The sequence below is a fragment of the Cygnus atratus genome, chromosome 11 (assembly GCF_013377495.2).
Source record: "Cygnus atratus isolate AKBS03 ecotype Queensland, Australia chromosome 11, CAtr_DNAZoo_HiC_assembly, whole genome shotgun sequence".
NCBI lineage: Eukaryota > Metazoa > Chordata > Aves > Anseriformes > Anatidae > Cygnus > Cygnus atratus.
The window spans coordinates 231,303-252,775 of record NC_066372.1 but is presented as its reverse complement, the minus strand read 5'-3'; the positions used below and the strand labels follow the sequence as shown (position 1 = coordinate 252,775).

General features: G+C 34.9%; 1 protein-coding gene across 4 annotated transcripts in view; it reads left to right on the top strand.

Moving 5' to 3' along the window:
- The first annotated feature begins 13,825 nt into the window (after window positions 1-13,825).
- The window catches only part of FGF7 (fibroblast growth factor 7), a 29,221-nt gene continuing 21,573 nt past the window's right edge, over window positions 13,826-21,473 (top strand). The window contains exons 1-2 of one of the 4 annotated variants that reach the window (XM_035554194.2): window positions 13,826-14,016; window positions 14,927-15,121. In XM_035554194.2, the coding sequence (XP_035410087.1) occupies window positions 13,977-14,016; window positions 14,927-15,121 (235 nt within the window). In that variant the 5' untranslated portion in view covers window positions 13,826-13,976. Of the gene's footprint in view, window positions 14,017-14,535; window positions 15,122-21,473 lie in introns of all 4 variants that reach the window. The other 3 variants (XM_035554198.2, XM_035554197.2, XM_035554196.2) reach the window with 3 other exon arrangements.

Here is a 21,473-nt window from a genome sequence, read left to right as displayed (position 1 = left end):
CATCATCTTTGTTATAGTGAGAAAGTGAAAGAAAACTAATGATTTAGAACTATACGTGATAAAGCAGCAAGGGCTGCTTATTCCATGATTATTATGACACTGATTAATAGTTTGCTTATTGATAAAAAATGTTAAATTCTACTTTATAAACTATTGCTGACATTCATATTTCATACTCTCATGGACTTAGTGAAACTAACCTTGCTTGACTAAATACTTGGAGATGGCAGATTCATGCCAAAGATCTCTTCCAGCCTCTCTCCCACCTACTGTGCATCTTATTTACCTGTTTATTCTGGAAAATTCCAAACAGACACCACACACACAAGAAAACAAATTTTGTGAGCCAGCTGTTTCTCCAGCCAAAGGCGAAATTGAACTGCCTTGTGTAAACAAGACAGTAGCATCTTCCAAAATGGAAGGTGAATCTTATGATTTTTACTGGGGAGAAGGGGAAAGGCAAGTATTCTGATGAATTTTGGCAAAATAAATATATAAAACAAGACCCACTACCACCTGTTCTGGTACCGAGGTCCAGGATAGAGTTGTGAGGAACTACACGTTGGAGTTCTGACTAGCTGAGCAATAGACTGGTGGGAGAAATAAAATGAAAAAAAAATATATATAGCTCTAAAAAGTCAAAGAAGTTCTATGACCCCTCATCATTTACTGAACCTTTATCCCACTCTGGGAATGTTTTTTGTTTGACAATTCATACACTGTTTCTAAACACATGTACAAAGACAACTGTGTAAACTCGCATGCACTGTTTTGTATATGGTACAAAATAAAAGAAAAACATGATGACAAGAGGTAGAAACTAGAAAGCAAATCATATTCCAAGATACAAACGAAGTGCTTGTTCTCATTCTGCAAGCTCCTGCAGTGAAGTCACTTAAATTGCATTCTTAGATCTATAGCTGCCTTATTTCATAGCCTTGGAAAATGTACATCTCTTCACACATCAGTTTCCCCAGCTGTGATCCCAAGATCAAGGATTCTCTCTACTATTTATTCACAATGGCTGCCATGTGAATATGCCTCTTTGTATGGAGTTCGTAAATTTTTTCTCTGAAGAATACTGCCAAGTTTCAGAAACTGTACATTAGCATATCAGTGAGATTTTTTTTTTTAACCTAAACAGTTATACTGTATCCTGAAAGCAATTATGCAGATCACATAGAAGTTAAATTTAAATACATACAACACACTACAGGAAAGAACTTTAAATCAGACAAAAGAATATAGAAATTAAACTAAGGAACTCGAAAGAAAAATTTGATTTGTATTCATGGTATAACTTCAACACTAGAAACATCAGCCAGTGCAAACCCTCTATGAGCTGAAAAACATTCCAGGTTGGAATCCTGTTTCAGTACCCATAACTTGAAATTGGTTACTAGGGAAATCTCAGAATGCCAAACAGGCAGTAAAGTATTTCTCCAACCTCTTCTTTCAGTAGAAGCAAAAATATGTTTGACTCATGAAAATACTTCCAAAATAGAACATTCTAAAGATGAGAACAGTTTATGAAATACAGCTGAAATATCTGAAATTATAGAGTGGCAAAATAGGAATAAAAAGTCAAAGAAATAGAATCCAGTTCACGAAAGTAACATTTCAGATAATCTTCCACCTTTCCATTCTTTTCCATTCTCTAATTCCCCTCCCCCCCTTCAAAAAAAAGGGTGTTTCTTAATTTTTTTTTTTATAATACCTGGCAGAGAAATAGAATAGCTCTGCAATATCATGAGGGTTCCCAAGTTCCTTTGTATGTAGTAGGTAGTAATATTTCCATATATCTACCACTGAAATGCACTTATGTCTATCAGGAATGTAGCATCACTTCAAATGTGTGCAGCAGAAATAAGCAGTTCAATAATTGAAGTGAAGAAAATTTTACCTGACAGAAATTCTGCAAATAGAACTTCACCAGCAGAAGGAACAGTACCACAGTGCATAATGCCAAGGAATAGCACTTCACAATCTTATGGAAATTCTGTCATGCAAGTGGGTAGTTAAAAATATAACATTTCATTAGCTTAACTAACTGCACTTCAAGATGATGGAACAAAGCTATTCAAGACATTTCCTCTGTCAACATAGGGCTGTAATACCATATATACCCTGCACTTGTTTCTGATTTATTTAAAAATGCAAAACACAAACCTGGTGACAATAGATACTATTGCTTCCCCCACTTTACTGTGTAGTCACTGGATATCCCTGGCTTGATATTTTGAGCTTAACTACAGATTATTTACAGAAATTCAGATAAAATTCTATAATTTTCTGTTCTAAAAGTTCTGGAATTTTCATTGAATTGCTTTGATGTTTTATATAATTCACTCTTTTAGAACTTTGAGAAAAATAGCTTATTTTGCTCCAAAGAATGAAATCGTGGAAGTGCTAAAAAGATTAATAATTTGTTGCTCACTTTCCTATCTTAATTTATTCTATTAATACAAGTTTTCTTAAGCGTAGTGCTTCTTAAAAAAATTGAGACGCTAACTGCTGAATTTCATTTCTGTACCTCCTTCGTGCTGCCTTACCAAGAACACAGATTTTTAGGTGAATTCCATTAATGGTAACTAAAATTATTGTGCTCTAAAATATAACTGTCTAAATATATTCCCATTTAAAAACTGAATGTGCAAGTTTTTTTTCTTTTTTTTTCCTTACCCCCCAGGCTTAACTTTTTCTTAAAACCAGATTATAGCAGGAAGGACTAGAGGTTGTGAATGCCAACTTTCACTTGGAAATTTAGTCTCTGCAGTAATTAATGTATGACAGTTATCCTGCCAAGTACGTCACTTCTAGTTTGACCATATTGGTATGAAATTTGGCCTTCCATTTTAAAATATGCCACATCCTGCTTCAGTGATAAACTCTGCTAAACCTGAGTCAAGGGACAAGGAGGAATATATTAGAGTGACAGTTCCAAGAAATATTTTGAAGGCAGAATGAAAGGTTCCAATAGAGCCTTCTCAATAAATAAGTGTACATTCTCCCCACCTGCCAAAGTTATTTCTAATTAGCTTCTTTAGATTATTCTGCAATACTGTGAAAGTCTAGCCTGGAGATGGCATCAGAGTGGACATATTTTAAAGTGACACTGCAATGAGGCAAATACAAATGTAAGTGAGGTAGGCCCGCACGTTAACAAGCCTTACCATGTCACATAAAGGACTGGGAGTCTGCTGTTTTACTGACTATTGTGATCTCATGAAAATTTCATAGATACCATGTTTTAGTTGCTAAATAATTGCTAAAAGTACACATGTATGCATAAATCAGAGAAATTATAGCAGTCTCTCCTCCACTTTGTTGCTGGCTCAAACCAAGAAACGTAAAAAACAAATACTACCACCTGAAGGCTGTTTGGCAGCCTAGCTGAAATAACAGGTTTCTGTTCAGCTGCTAGCACACAGTGTTGTAATAAAACAATCACTGTCACTTTCTGGCAGTCTTAGTGTATAGGCCAAGTACTGAATCAACTAATGAAGTAAAGAAAAACATGACAAAGACCTCCAACCCTATCATCTCTAAAAGCAGAACTGCATCAAATAAAAGACAGAACAAGTTTACATGTAAACTAGCACTGGGGCCGCTTTACCAAATTTCTTTGTCAACAGATTGATTTAGTTTCCACAACTGTTGGTTTGGCACTTTCTATAAATACTAAAATGCTCAGACACTTAAAAAACAGAACACCACACCAGGAATTCCTGAGAGTTCGAAGGGTTTGCCTATGTGGATGTCAGACATTTCTCTGCTATTAGGACCCAGGGTGAATTTAATCTACAAAGAGATCAGTTGGCCTACATCATTAACACACTTCTACAAACAGTGGATAAAACAGTTTTAAATTACCAGAAGTTGCATCATTATGGATTATTATTTTAGCATTGTTAGCCTTCTATAATATGATGTTGCTCCCCCTGGAATACTGATTAAAATAGGAACCAGATGTGCTTTTCATGACCAGATTGAAAAAGATAAACAACCAGAAAATCAATTCAAATAAAAAGGATGCCCTGGGGGTGTTTCTCAAAACTGAAGAGGGAGAGCATATGTATCTTTCAGAAGGGTGGAGCAGGAACTGAAAAACACTCAAAAACAGACCTTTCCTCTTTCACAAAAAGCCCTAAGAAACATGGAACAATCTGGTCCTTCAGATACCTATTTGGATTATACTCCAATGCACCATTATCTTAAAATTGTGTGCACTGGCAACACTGAAAGGAAAAAAAAAAAAAAAAAAAAATCAGTATTTTCAGTTTTGCTCATAAATCAACAAGAAATAAAGCTTGTATTAAAAAAAGACCTTTTTACATCTAGATCTCTGTATTTTACAGGAATACCACTTTAGTTTACTGGCCTGTAAATATGATATGAAAGTTCCAAAAGAAATGATCTATCTCCAACTCCAGAGAGCCACTAAATGGAAGCCTTATCTTTTGCCAATCCTGATGGTAGCACTTTTTATACTAAATGCAGGCCTGTATCTAGAAACTTGAAAACTATGACTACAATACAATGGCATGGTGGATCAGCAGAGTAGACCAGCTGTTTCTCCACAACAGAGCAGGGATCACAAATCACAAAGGAAATTTCAGGGCCAATTCTCAATGCTTCAGCTTTTACTGCAGATTTCAGTGTGGCCCTACTGAAGCTAGATTTTTTCCCCTGCACCTTTGCATCTAGGCAAAGTTCACTGAAGAGGGAATGTCTCTGCTTCCTTTGAAAAACAAGGAGTTGAACAGGATTCTTCATTTGGGCAGGAAACAAACAGTCTTTGTCCTTTATCTACCTTAATTTCAGAAGAGCTAGAAAGACCTAGTTTGAACCTGCTCAGCACTTATTCTCATAGCTAGAGTTCAGGTTGCACCAGCCTGCTTTGCTTCAGCTGAGAGTCACTTCCACTGGGAAAAGCACAGGCCACACAATAGCACAGTATATAATGGCAAAACAGACAACTTATGTCTAGCTTTTATGAGCAAATGATTTTGGGTATCAGTATCTCACTTTTTGTGTGAGCAAAGCTTTGTTACTATATGATACAATAGTTACTCCATCCCTAGAAGTCTTTCACTGCAGATTATCAAAGTCAAAAAACATTGAATATTCAATCTATTCACACTAAATTTAGAAATGAAAGATTCCATGCAGTAGAGCTTAGTACATATTTGATTTGCCAAGTGACGTTACTTCTCTTAGCTGAGTTTTAGGGGAAAAAAACAAAAAAAAAACAAAAAAAAAACCCAACCAACCAAAAAAACACACCACAAAAAAAAAATCAGACAGGAGAAGAGGTTTTATATGAGAAATTCCTTGGTCCCACCCTGCACTTTCTTAAAATGACTAAGTTATTAGAGTTTATTTTCAGGGGATCCCCTATTTTGCAGCTCCTATTTCTTCTGATTCACTGCATACATTAGGAGCTCATTACTTTCCTTTGTTCTTCCTCTATGCCTCACATCTCTCCCCCTTTTCCTCAGATTTGCCAAAATTTTTCCCATATTTCTTCTCCTCCACTGTTTTTAATGCCCTTTAATTTCTTTCTTCTCATAGTTGGTTTTCTGTTCTCTTCCACATGCCAACACTAGTTGGTACATTATCAGGTTCCTTTGGATACATGAGGATGCTCATCACTCTCCTTATGCAAAAGCTTAACCAAGCTTGCCAACTCAGACAATAAGCTGCATGAGAAGTATTTGTAGATGTTGAAAGATTGGTATTGGATTAAAGTTTCATTCTTTGAGACACCTGCTATGTTTGAGATACTGGTGCCTATTACAGAAATGGTTTGGTTAGAAGAGTCTAAAGTAAAATTCTTTGCCTCTCACATTGAAGAGAGGGGTGTGCAAACACACCTTTGTAGGCCTAAGAAACAATAGTTCCACTGAGCAAAATATTTCTAATGGAATAAATGGTAGCTTTTTCGTATTTATAAATGTTGTGATCCTACTCTTCCTACTGCCTCACACTACAAATTGAGAAAATCAACTATAAATTTTCTAACTTCAAATTTTTTTTGCACTGAAGTGATTTTTTATTATTATTTTTCCATAATCATGTATTTTTTTTCCCCACAGTTGCACAAATATCAACTCCTATCCTATTTTCTTCTTGTTGTTGAAGTAATGGTTATCAAAATCATGTTGATTGCAAGCCCATGGAAAAACGAATGCAAAAACAAAGGGAATCACTGATAAAATCTCACAGTCCTCATACTAGAGCTGTAACAAGATTTTACGATGCTTTAAGAGAGCTGTCCTTTCTCCCATAGGCTTCTCAATAAGGAAGAGATAAAGCATTGTAGTCACCAGTAGGAACAATCAGGAAGGGCACAGACCACTTACTTGAGCAGAAAAATTCGTCTGTAACTGAAGGTTATAGAACACATGTTAAATTTGATAAACTATTCACCAGAGACATCTTAGAGACCAAGAATTTATACCAGACACTGCCAATGTATTGTTCATGCCTAACAATGCTATGAAACAAGCAAATAAACAAAGGCATGATATTCAGAGAGGAATTTTATTGAAATGCAGTTAACTAGCAAAAAACTGCTTGTCAAAATTCTTTGGAAAAAAAAAACTTTAATATTGATATTTTCTTATTCTGTGGTTTTCTAACAACTGGATTAAGAAAATAATACTCATTCAGTTGGCTGCCATGGGAAGGGACTGACACATTCTGTACCTCAGCATGATATATTTTAGTGACGTAACTTTGTCACTGGAGCTGTTATACCTACTCACTGAAAAATAAGCATTCACAAAACATTTTTCTCCTGAAAAAATGTGTTTTCTTTTTTTCCCATTTAGAAAGTACCTGGAAAAATCAAAATCTTGCATGTATATGGAATCGTTTTAAAAATAATTTTCAGGGTATTGGGTATTTACTAATCATTATATATGCACTTATTTTTTGTGGTCAGCAGTCTCCAAAATCACATAATTCCTACATCCCAAGTGAATAACGAACATTCTTCGGAACAGTTATTCCTCAAACATGCTGCATATGCTTTTCAAATATATGCCACAGTTTTTCATCCATGATGTACAATATGCAAGGAAATATGTACCATTTAAGTCCTTGAAGCAAAAGACCTGTACTCATACTCTGCTGACAAAGTCAGGTCAAAAAAATGTTTGTTTGCTTTACTGCAGAAAAGGTTTCTGTTGCAGTAATGCAGTCAACTACGTCAGAGCCAACAGAGACACAATAGGTCGAAAGCAGACATGATGCAGATTCATTCAATCCAATATCATAAAAAGCTGATAATGACAAGTTGCCATTACACTAGACTAATTCTTATTAGGGAATCAAGTTTTCTCTCCTCTTTAATAGGTTTAAAATGTTATCTGCTATGGGGGCGAAGGGAATACAGATGCCTTAGTCCTAGGGTTCCCCCGCTCCTCCATCTCCTTTTTCTCTATCACTTCCCAAACGTTCTGCATTCCATTTTCACTTAACAGCACTATTTAGGTTTGGTTGAAGAAAATTTAGTTACAATGGATAATCTCTGTCAAAAGTAAGTGTGAAAAACTAGTGACTGAAAAAGGGTAGAAACGATTTTAGTAATGCTATAATTATGATAAGCAAAGGAAGCCAAGAGTGAAGAGGCAGATCAGACCTATCTCAGTTGAGACTCAGATCTGTTTCAAAGCCTGACCTTCATCAATTTGCTAGCAAAATTCAATCCTTGTTCATGCCACAAGCCAATCAAATAATCTAACAACAGCTGCAATAGCAGACATTTGAACTCATGGAAGCACAGCTGTTCACAGACAGAAGGGTTCACTCCTTGAATCTACAAAAGAACTACATATACAGTGAAGCGCAATGCTGCTATTACCTTGGAATATAAACTACTCTGGTAATCTTAATTCTAGGCATCTTTAAATGCCGGTCAGTTTGAAAATAATAACGTCATATCTTGCCTAAACTCTCTTGCTGGAGCTCTGAAAGCTCTCCAATTTTGACATTCTCAATTTGCCTTACTACTTTCAGTGCAAAGGTATCTTGAAACTTTTTCTCTCTCTTCGTAATCAGGCCACAGAAAAACTAGTCCTCTGATCCATAGCCATGCTAGATGCCTCAGGAATGATGCTGACATGCTTGATCTAACCCTGCACTTGTGCTAGACATCTGAGTGCATTTCACGTTATCTTTACATCCTCCTTTCACACTCTTACCAGATTACCAAAGGACTGTCCTGGACTGAAGGATATCATGGACTTGATTATCAGTGAGGAAACGTGGTGTAGCACACTTGTAAACCAATTATTAACACAGTTTTTCTATTAAAGGCACCTTTTTATTAAGTTCCCTCAGTTCTGCAAATGCTTATCTATCATTCAAATGGTAAACAACTGGCAAACCCTACAACTGTGACTAAATGGTGTCCCTGTCTCTGACAGGTGAGTAATAAATAATGCAACCATTACAAACAATTACACTTGTTCTGAATTTATTCATGAGTTTTTATTCATGAAAAATTCTGCTTGAAAAAAAAAAAAGAAAAAGAAGAATGAAACATGCACATTGCAGGAGCAAAGACTATGAACAAACTCCAGGAAAACCAAGCTACCTACCCAGAATACATTTCTATGATTGAAAGCTAGATGCTTAGCTATGTAAATCACTGCAGTATGATAGAAATCTGCCTCATATACCATTCTGATTTACGTAAGAATATACTAACGATAATTTTATAACCTTAAAATTAGTTAAAATATAAGTATATGTCAGGAGATGACAAGAGCTTACTTGGATAACATTTGTTTGGCTGTCTCTGTAAGTATGTAGTACGATACAGACTGTAATCTGTGCCATTATTCTTTTCTTCACAAGTTCCCTCCCTAATTTAATGCATGAGATAACACATGTTTTGTGCCCTTTGAGTACTTTACTACACAGTGCTAACGATGTTTCAATGTAGAGTGTGTATGTGCGTATGACTAGGTTTTTGGAATTCCATCCCATTGTTACACCTAGAGAACTCAATAGGGACAGTACCCTTTGAATTTATCATGCCTGTTTAATTAGAGAAACTCACAGCTGTAGAAGTCTGTAAGCAAATGAAGGTGCCTAATATTTTAAGGCCATGCCAAAAGATTTGCAGTGTAGGTCCATTGTTTCTGTGTAAACCTGTGTTCCACTTTAGGTTTTGGAAATGTTCCTGTTGTATTTTCCTTGTCTATCGACTCTCAACCTCCATACTTTGGTTCCTTTTCCCTTGCTTAAACTTCTGCAGTTGCCTGTCTGAACCATCTTCCTCTCTTCAGTGCCAACCCCTTCACTTTCCTGGAAGCATCCAATCCCACTCCCCTAACTAAATCCTTGAGCTTTCTCACTCAAAGTATTTTATCCCAAATTCTGACCAATTGCCATCTCTTCTTGTTGCATAGCCAGTTCACTTTCAGATGAGTTAAGGACCATCTTATAGATATAAGATCATCCACTGCTATGTGATATTGCCAGTTCTTTCATTACGTACAGGTATGTATCTATGTAAGATGGTAAATCATGTGCCAATATACTTGCTGGACATTTTTACTAATCCTTTTAACAGTGTTTTCATTCTGACTTTAACTGGTAACATCCTTACATAAGAAAGTGCAGTGCTTTATGCACTGCCATCTAACTAGATGCCAACAGGTGTTAGTAGACTGGAAGACTACTAATAATTTCACCTTTATTGTGGTTTAATCAAAGAGTGCAAATTGTAGTGCAAGTCTAAGAGAGGACCATATAATTTGCACAATATAGTTCTTTTCTATGACAAGAGTTTAATTAGAGATATAAAGAAATATTCGAATAAGAGGATAATTTTCCATTCTCAATCAACCTTTGTTCAATGAAGTATATAGGCAGTATTACAAGATCAATGAAGCCACAGTTTGAAAACTAGAAAAAAAAAAGAGGCTGAAAACTGTCCTCCAAAAATCTGCCTTCAGATGGGCTCCAATTAAAAGGAACTAAAATTGTTTTCTAAGATGAAAAGACTAACAGATGGACAGGCTAATAATGGGTATGTACTATCATGGCAACAAAGCTTTATTCTTGTTTTAAGCTTTATTCACAAATTATATTTTCCTTATGGTCAATAAAATGTTTAACCATCAAGTAAATTACAATAATGATTATGCTATATATGGAACTACGTGAAGTGTTAAAAATGGTTAGCTTGAACACTTAAACAGAAATCAGTATTTCACAGTGAAATTTCGTACAGAAATCAATATTTCATAGCATATTTCAGTTTGGGATTATATGTAATATATGTAATATTAATAACTGTATATTTTTATTCTGAGTTAAAAGCAAACCTTGAAGACCTTATTTCATATTTATTGCTACTAACGTAAAATGTAATAATTACAAGTGAATCCCATTTTAGCTATATCAGCAGGGTACTGACACCCAACATCTTAGGTTTGAAGTCTGATACTAAGACTATATTCCTACTGTTCTGAGAATTTTGGGACATGTTCTAAAGCAAATTCAGGGATCAAGAATGATAGTTTCTTAGCAATAGAAATGATAGTTTCTTAGCAGGTATGTTTTGTCCAACTTGCCTTCAGGGCAACATGGAAGGTTTTGTTGTTTTGTTTTTTTAAAATCGCCTTCATGACCCAATACCAAACCTGAATGATACATATTACAATAGGTCAGCCTGGAGATTAAGAAAGCATAGATCTCTGTTGTTTTAGATGAAAACATGACTGCAAAAAGTAATAGCCTATGGGAGTGAAGAGAATGAAGACTTTATTAAGCTGTTTCTATTTGAAATGGAGGCCTACGCACAACCTTCATAACCGGAAGCAAAGTTCTTGCCCTTCATTTTCACTTTTTCCTTTTCAGCACTGCACGGTAGCAGTGCTCTGGACAACTGTTGACTATCAAGCAGGAGCCAATGCATGGGTTAATGTAAAGGGGGCAAGGTTTATATATTAAAGGATATGTTAAAGAATGTGTATTTTGCACATTTTTATGTTTCATGTGGTCATGATACCTCAAATACATTTCTTCAAATACAAACTTGCTCAAGAAATGGCAAACTGCTAGCATTTCAGATCAACAGTTTCCCTATATCATTAAAAATTTGCTTGGGATTTGATTTGCAAAGCCCCAAGTATACAAGTTTGTAAGAAACTAGAGGAAGAAGTGCCAGACAAGCTAAATCTTCCATAAAACTAACATAAAGCAATATGATAGAAATATTAGCTACACTTGGTTTAAACAGAAGCAGGTTGGACTTATGCAAAAAATCCTGATTAGTATATGCAGATCAAGATGGCATCCTTTCATTAAAAATTAAGCAGTTGTACTTGTATAGCAAAACAAAGTGTATGATTAAATAAAACTACAGTTAAAGTATTTAAGAAAATAAAAGTTATTCTATAACTAGAAAATGTGACGATGTGGAAGCTAGCAGCAGTAATTAAAGGTTAATTACATTGTTCACTGACTGAACTTACAGCTAGAGTTTTATTTAAAGCGTTTTTTGTTTATTCTAAACACAAAACTTCATAAAGATCTGAACTGAAGCACTACATAAAAACACACACAGAAAATTACTTATTTTTCAGAGCCAAGAGAAACACATGCATACGCCTGGATCACAAGTAGCTCCAGCTTTCTGGAACCAAAACCTCAGGTATGTATATATTTTTTTTTCTCCTGTAACTAACTGTCAGAACAAATAAGTTAGCGAGGAAAAAGGAAAAATTAAAACCAGTATGGATCTGAAAGTGAAAGTTGTTACTGCTCATTAAAAAAAAAAGGAAAGAAAGGAGTATTAAAAAAAACCACATTTCTGCTTGCGTCCTATTTTGCTGAGTTTACATTTTATCCTCAATTGCTTTCTTTATAATACACAACAGATAAGCCTTTTGAATGCCACAAATTTTTTTCATTGCTATCATTCTGAATTCAGATTGTGGAATAGATCTGAGAAGGCACTGACATAAATCCAGCAAATGCACTGGCAGAAACATAACTGGCATAAAACACTACAGTCCCACTTCACGTCAGAATGGTAGTCAGGGGCTGACAAAACACAAAGTCAAGGTCGAAATAGCTGTAATCACAGTTTACAAGGGCTAACTCAATGAAAGCTGCTTCTTTGTATATCTACTGTAGGCATGAGGTCTTTGAGAGCCATGGTGTCATATCTTTCATATCGCAAAAAAGCATAGATTGAGCCCTTGCTAAACTAGGAAACTTATGTTGAGTCACAGAATATAGGGAACAGTCCAATACACTGAAATGGAGATAAAGACATGAAAAGTTGATCAGCTTTGGATTATGAGTAAAAATGGTTAAAAAAGATAATTTAAAGCAAGTGACAAATTGGATAAGCCCAGCTGAACTCTAAGAAGGAAGCTGAGGACTTGAAGGAAGGAAATGACTTATTCTCTGTGTTTGTGTACAGAAAAGCCTGAGTAATACGAGGTTGCCTGGTCTTGTACACCTTTGATGATTATTTTGGGCCATTCCAGTGAAAAGAACATTTCACTTATGTCCCCCTCACCACAAGGTGGCACGTATGTACGCTGTTATTTAACTTCCTCTACAGTTTGCTTCAATTTCTAAGAAGTAACTGTTACCTATTTCTACAGAGCGGGAGCAGTGGCGATGGAAGAAAAGCAGGTAATGATAAACAGCATTATTATATCAAGTACAGACAATAAGGTCTGTAATAATAAGGTCAATAATGGTAAGTAAACCATTCTTGATTCGTGAATTAATTCCAAACTTTCCTTCTTACTAGTATTCTGTAGAAGGGTCTGAAGCGTATTCACATTAAGCGTGGAAATTAGACAAGATAAAGAGCTATTGAAAACCTAGCTTCTATATGTTTTACAGATACATTCATCAGAATCTCAAGAGAATTTAAGGGTGAAACAGAACATAGACTTCGGATAGCAGACTGATGCCAAAGATGGATATAAGCACAGAGAAGCAGAAAGCCGGGCACATCTACCCATGTCTTTGACTCTGGGAAGTTTAAGCCTCCTGGTTATCAATTGGTTGAAGCATGAGGCTTTACTTCCATCACTGCACCTTTTCATTCTCATGTTGTGAGTTTCAGAAACTAGTAACTACCTCAATGATCCTTGTGGGTCCCCACCAACTCAGATATTCTATGATTCTACCTATGTTAAGGAAGGCTGTTTCCTAGTAGCACTTTTTCCTTCATGCTAATAAAAGTTGTGCTTAAATGTCAGGCTTTCAAACATCCAAATACGCATTCTCATTTTCCCCTAGTGGCTAATCAATTGAAAATCTCAGTGATTTTCCTTGCAGTTGTTCCTCTTTTCAAGTCCATGATATAAACATATGCAGCACTATCTATAATGGTCACAGCACACTCTCCACAATACATAATGGACCCACATGTTTCATATACCCATCAGAAATGCAATAAACAGACTATGAATCCACCAAGCTGCACAAAAGATTTCAAAGAAAACTGAGATAAATGTGTGTGTATGAAAGAGAGGAGAATTTTTTTTAAAGACAGAAAAATACTGAACTAAACCAAAGCACAGAAACACTAAGTAGCACGCAAAGCAATTCTATCCACACATCATGGGATGTGTACTTTTAGAAAGTAGATTCTTGGAGATTTAAAGTATAAACTATGTACATAGCTCCCTCTGATGACCATTGGACACGATACAATGCAAGTCTCCTTTTATTTTTGTTCGTGCATTCAACTGACAGCTGACTGGTTAAATTCTAATTGCTTCCAAGTGAGGTCAGCAAAGGTATTTATCGAAAAGGACTGAACAACAGACTCAACACACACATGCACGCGCACTCATAAGCACACACATCTCTCTAGCGTGTTGATTTATGGAAACAATTACAATATTGGTGGAGTCTTTCTGAGCTGAGAAAGTTTGTAGCTACAATAGAGTATCTCATGTTGCAAAAAGCAGACAACAGAAATGGAATACTTGGGTATCCAGCTCTTATCAACAGGAACAAGTAAGTTATCTATCCTTTACAGGAACATTCAGCAGTTTCTAACAGCTAATAACCTTTATCTTCATTTGTATATGCTAGATGCTAAAAAAACATTATGAAAACTATTTCTTTTAATAAACTGAAAAATGTAGGAATAAAAATACAGGCTAAGACTGTGAAGTCTGTCTTGAAATTTGAACTAGAGAAATGTTATCTGATAGATTGTGCTAATAGTGAAGATATATGTATGAAGTAATCAGCAGAATTTTACCATGCATGATAAAGTCGTTCAACTGAATCAATATGGGATTTTTGGACTGATTTAAGACTGAGACAGAACTATGTTTACAATCAGTTTAAATGTCTGTTTATGTAAATTGTTATGTGAGAGATACCTATTGTATATATATATTTGCATATTTGTAAAAGTCGGCTTAGCATGTCATACACTTATGTATAGTACTTTTCAGTAGCATAATGTGTCCTTGCACGTTTGTAACAATTGAGCATAAAGACTTACACATGAACCTTTTCTCACAGATCTTTTACTTTCAGTGCAAGCAGCAAATTCAAGTAGTACAGAAGGTCACAACAACAAAGGTTTTTATAACTTGTGTCTTTAAAGGATATTCTGACTGCAGAGATTTTTAAGAAGCTCTTCTCTTTCGCCATTAACTATTAAGGAATAAACGATCAGAATTCTAGAAGAGGGAACTATCTCGTTTAAATGAATCTGTAACTCGTAAAGACAGAAGGCAGGTCGGTGACCTAAGAGCAACAGTCTACTTGAGATTTAATTTTCATTATGTTGTTCATGAACACCCAGAACACTGCACTATAATGCACAAATGGATACTGACATGGATCCTGCCAATTTTGCTCTACAGATCATACTTTTACATTATCTTTCTAATGGGCACTATATCTTTAGCTTGCAATGACATGACTCCAGAGCAAATGGCTACAAATGTGAACTGTTCCAGCCCTGAGCGACATACCAGAAGCTATGATTATATGGAAGGGGGGGATGTAAGAGTAAGAAGACTTTTCTGTCGAACTCAGTGGTATATGAGGATTGATAAGCGAGGCAAAGTAAAAGGGACAAGAGAAGCAAACAACAACTACAGTAAGTAATATCTTTGCTTTTCCTATTTGACTTCTAAGTTTTTAGACATTTACACACCATTGTTTCCCCATTCCTTGATTTATAGTCATTTCAAAAGAATTTTGTATAACGTACTGACCATTGTATAAAACAAGTTTTCCAATTAATTCTACAGCAGGACATTTGTTATTGATTTTGAAATGCGTCATTTTAAATACTACATTGTAGATCTGCTAGTGTATTAGTTACAGCTGGTAATTATTAGCAAACAGAGAGCCTATTTTAACAAGTGAATTAAGGTTGTAAGTATGAAAATGTATAACCACAAACTCTGCTCATAAAATACTTATGAAACATTAACCCACGCTCATATAGTCCACAAACTACCTAAAAGTTCTGTATATTTGAGATCACAATTAAAATATATGCAATACTAGAAAGTTCAATGGAAAGAATTATGTAAACTGTCTTGCAAAATCTTTTGGATAGCTTGCCAAGCCAGGAACAAAATCTATTATAGTTTCTGCAGTTCATTATTACAATGATCATGATGAAGAAAAAATATTCTCTACTCTTTCTTCCAAAAAGATGACTCATCTACAGAGAATGGACATATAATATTTTGCAAAGCTGTACCAAATACAACTTTTGAACTGGCAAAAGAATTGTACTAATCTGTGTTTTTCACACATATACTATATAACTTCCATTTACAACTACTTGAAGGCATCAGTTTTACAATCACTATTTCCGAGACTTTGGCTTTCATGGTATTACAGATATACTACATATTTAGAGAAATATGACATCCACTTTAAAAGACATTACTTTTTTTTAAAGATATAACAAAAATACTTAAGATTATATTGCATGTTTCAAAATAAAATTAGAAGGAAAAAGTGCCAGAGACTTTCTGGTCTGGCGTTTATAGTCATCTGAAAGATCAAACTTCTTTCCAAAGATGCTATTAAATACAGTTTTAATATAGGTTGCATGTCACTGCACTTTTTAATAACAGCAGCAAAATATAAATAAAAAATAAACTTCAAGAACTGTTGTTAGTGTGATTCAGCTTTCAGCTGAACTTGACTGCATATTTTCTATAAAAACAGCACTCCTCCATGTTACACACCTAGATAGTGAGCTTCAAAGTTTATTTCTTTACTTCATGACTACATTAAGTATTTGACAATGTGTGTGGCTAAAACTTCACTGATTAATGTTACCATTTCTTTTAAACTTTGTTTCCATATGTCTCCTTTCTTCCTACTCTATTACATAGTGCAAACCCTATTGCTCTGAAAGACAACACATGGCCAGCAGCCAAATGAATTATTTGGTCCATATTCAAGACGACTCCCATTGAGATTCAGGAAAACATTATTACAATAGAGATCCATAGGGGTAGTTTGGAAGTGAAATGTTGCTCCCATAAAAATAACTGGAAAAACTATTACTGACTGTTGATGTAATTTCTTCTAAATTTTTGCACAGAATTGAATTATTATTTACAAACAAATACTTTGAAAAGATTATGGCAGCATATAGAGCTGAATAATTTCATACGTTTGCACTTTTGCGATTCCATTCTACTTAACTAAGAACTTGCTTAGTAATTTAGCATTATTTCAAATTCAAGTAAAGTTTCTCAATTCTCTGCAGGATTCCATGTTGCTGAAGCACACTAATGATACCCTGAAACGTTCTGTAGTAAAACCACTAGAGAATATCAGATCATCTTGTGCTAAAGGCAAACCATTTTCTTGTAGAGTTTTCTGAGCACTTTATTAAGATTTACTGATGGCAAAAAAACTATCATGAATTATAGAAACAGAACCTTGAGTCTTTAAACCCTTACATATATATTGCAGAGAAAAAACTTTGAACACTTTCTGGTAAATGTAAAGAGAATCAGGAGAAAAATAACAATCAATACTTGAATGGTTTATCTGGTAACTGAGATACATTACAATGAAATGTCTCCATTAAATTTAACTGAAGTATATGGGAAAACTCCCACCATCTTAAATTTAGGTCTCTTGCTTGAATTTAGCTATTCTACATTAGGAAATAATATCTGAATGCTTCTGTTGGATAAGTAGAATAGGGAAATATAAGCAAAAGGAACTTGATAGAGAACACATTCTCTGAGAAACTCAAAAACTATCATAAAAAACATTTTTTGTCATATCCTCTAATCAACAGAGTATGTAAAAGACCTTTTTGAAGATGTGTTTATGGTTCTATACTAAAATACACTTAACAAAAGTGATATGAGGGGAAAAAAAGACACTAACCTGCTTTCCCTATTTTTTTTTTTTAAACATTAGAAGACCAAACTGGATATTTTTATCCAGGGCTTCTGAAAATCAACATTTAAAAATTATATCCATTACTAAGATGAATCAATTTGTGTGTTCAAGCATTCTTGTTCTGTGAACTTCAGTTCTGGAAGTTTTAAATTAGTAAAATGTAAATTAAACCTATTTCACAGGATTGAATCCCAGAACAGTTGCAGCCAAATTGATAAAGACAGTATGAAAAACACTGCTCTTAGGAGTATCTTCATATTTTATCCTAGTTTTCCACTAATAAGTTCCATTTTGAATCATTTACATGTGTTACTAAAATAAAAACATGAAAAAAAATCACATTTTTAACCATAACGACTTCATAAAAGAAGCTGCATTGACAGTCTTGCAGACGGAATACATTACTTGTTTTCAGCCCATGAATTGTGAAACAAGAACAATCTTCACAATTAGAAACGTCTGTAGAATGATAGCCTCATCGTTCTACATCATAACCTTGGCAAGTGCCAAAAATTTGCAGAGCTTGTCTCATCAGTCCGAACCACAAATATAAGAATGCAAAGATAGTGAGGAATTAAAGTCTTTGTGTTTTAAACTTCTCTATTAAGTCACAGAATAAATATATACGTATACATATTTTATAGGTATCTTATAAAAGTAAAACCTGAAAAAAATTCTTAAGTTGTTAATTTAAGAGCCACTGTATTAAATATGTTTGAGAATTTCAGTCCATATACAATACTGGAAGAAATCTTTACTGACTGTAATTAACCTGTACTCATCATACACTTGTTTAAAAATACATTAGAGGTTAACTGTTTTGTCCCAAAAAAAAGTGTGTACTGTGTCAATAAAAGCAAATTGATGAGTCCTGTTTACAACAGTGATGACCTCATTAGTTACCCAAAGAAAATTATTCTGTGCACATTTCAAAAAGCAATAAAGCCCTCTGGTGAACACAAAACTGATATAATACAAGAGTAGAATAAACAAATAACTCAAGAGCAAACTAAGCAAATTTCCAATAAGCAGAGGAAATCCCCTTGCACCTGACAGAAACAGCTCTGCTTTCAGTCTGAAAACTAAGATGCAGAGTGAGAACTGTCACATACTGAAAAACTAAAGCAAGAATTCGGAAGCAGCCAAGAGACAAGGCCATCCAGAAAAATCTGTCATTACTCATAACACTTTTTCTTTGACAATCACTTCTTATACCTTGTCCAAACATAAACTATTGGCTTTTTATTCAAAAGTAAATTTTGTATCTTGTTCACGTAACATAATCAAAGTGGGCACACAAATAGACTTTCAGAATTCGTGATCGTAAGAAGAGTGCCTGAGCAGATCATGAAGATACTATGGCATTTCGTTAATTCTCTGTCTCTGACAGAAAATAAATCTCTCTGTATTGCTGCTTAGTTTTTAATTCCATTTTGCACGTGAATTGAATTTCACATGATCTTTTTTGGTTTTGTTCCGGAAAAAGGAAAGCAAAAATCAGAGTTCATTTTGCTTCTATCTGAGAGGATTTAAAACTACAACTGGATGATGCGTTTAGGACTTTCCACGCTCTGTTGCCTTTGGAATCTCATTTTAAAGACTTCAAAGGGCCTCTTAGTTACACGAAAAGCCTTCCTGGAACCTGAATCCTAACATGTCTGATCCTATCATATTCCATGTGTGCTCTAAACCCAGAAAGTGCCTATTTCTTCCTCTTTTCGGTGGTGACAACCAACCAAAAATATAAGAAAATAAAAGATAGCCTAGTGACATCTTGGCACAAAATGGCTGAAATCTTGGAATAAAATTCTATTGAAAACTACTTCTCTTTTGATCAAAATCCAACAAATAAGTGTTCAGCATCATTAAATGAACTCTAACTCAGTTTTGTTCAAACAAACCGTAAACTGCTGACAAAATGCACTTTATATGCATCTTAGTGGTTAAATATTCAAACCTTCTTAGAAATCAAAAGTACTTCCAATAGCATGTTATATATACTTAGGGAAAAACAGATGTCAGGCTATGTATTCTACGCTGTTGCATCAAATTTTATTTCTGTTGTTTACATACACATTAAATAAAGGAACAAGAAGATTAAATATTTGAAAATCAGGTAACTCAAGGCAGGTATTGATGCACTAGATTCAGTTAAGGGTTAGCATGCTCCAGCTGTAAAGTCTTCCTTTGCAGCTGCATTCCTGATTTCTCAAGAGTTTGTTGGTTCAGCCAATGAATTGGTCTTAGTAGAAGACAAACCCACACTGAAGTGAAAGTGCTTTTGCTTCACTGCTAATCTTTTCAATCATTAAAATAGAAAGAGATTTTGTTCAAATGACAACATATACATACATATACATACAACATATACATACCCTCTAATAACAGCCAACAGTGCCAAGGATGACATTCTCTCTTACAGGGGATTAATTAGATCTAAATATAACAGATTTCCCTACTCTTTCTCTACCTCTTGCTCTTTGTCTAGCACTGTTGGTAATCACTGCCCCTCAAGTTTGAACCTGCAGAAGAGACACTGTCTATTCCTTGCCCATATCTTATCACAAATCCCAGCTTTTCACTATCAACTGCTGCTGAAGATGGTTAAGTTTAAGCAAAGATGTAGTTAACAGAAACAGCTGGGGCACGGCTGTCTTCCTGCTTCTGCTGACTTGTTTGATAACAGTACCCTCTGGGGGAAGTGAGGAGAAGAAAGGAGGGAATTAAGTCGAACTACTGCAGCAAGATTATTGAGAGCTCACTTATCAATGCCCAGACCAGAGTTCAACTAACATTGTGCCATGAAACACATTAAAAAGTGTTCATTACTTCTGAATTTACCTCCTGAATCTTCATCACCTTGTCTATGGTGTGGTATTTACCAGAGGAAAAATAGGCATGAAGTCAGAACAGTAGCAGTTCATACCCAACATTCTTCTCACTCTGAACACGAGGTGATTGCATAAGCTTTGTGAGGGAGAATCAAGCCTCTGGGCTCAGGCACAGTCAGCAGCTTCAGAAGCTAGAATATACTGACAGGGCCATGTCTGTCTGTGCTTCAAAAGGATGAGCTGAGAGATGTGACTAGCAGAAAAAAATTAGGTTGAGTTTACATACATTGTACTTAAAATGATTCATGTGTCTTTGATACACCTTTATAATTCCGCCATGTATTGAGTTTTTCTGAATCTCTCAATATTGAGATTTATCAGAAGTGAGAAATGTTACATTTTTATGGAACCATCAATTAAGTCTAGCAGCTGGCTGCATAAGCTGGTAATGGATATATTTAAAAAGATAAAAATGCAGTTTTTCTCCCCCACATTTTCCTCCACTATTTACAATTTATCAATGAAAAAAAAACAGATGACACACACACAAACAAACAGTATTGTATCGCTAAGTATGTTATTATTGCTCCATCCTGCAGAAAATTTGCTGAAGTGGCCCTGACCTGAGACTCAAGAGACTTGAGGCTAATCCAAGTTTTTAAGCAACTTACTTACAGACTCTGGGAAAATTCTTCAACCTCTCTGGGCCTCTACAAAAGACAAATTTTACACCACTATATTAAGAGCTTCAAAAATGATTAGCGAAAAAACTTCCAAGCCTACAAAAGAATTATGTGCTAATGTTATAGACATTAAATACTTTTATTATAGAATATTGACTAATAAAATATTAATTAACTAAAATAAACAAAGGCAGCAGCTAGACAGGAAAACAGAACTCAAATCTTAATGAAGCAATTTTCCTTGTAGGTGAAAAGATTTTGGTACACAATTCCTTATACAGCCTTTCTTGCAACACAAAACCAAACTCCAGACACATCCCTTCACAGCTTCAAGCTTTCTGTATTGTTTGAGTATCTGAAAGCAATTTTTTTTTTTTTTTTTTTAGATTTCTAGGATTCTGGAGTACTATGCAAAGCTGTTTTATCCCCCTCCATCTTTCTTAAAGCTCAGGAAAATCAAGACATCCTAAAGCATGTAATTATACCATTCCACACTGCAAGATATATCAGCTAGTAGTATATTTTGGAATGTTTTCTTCATTAAAAC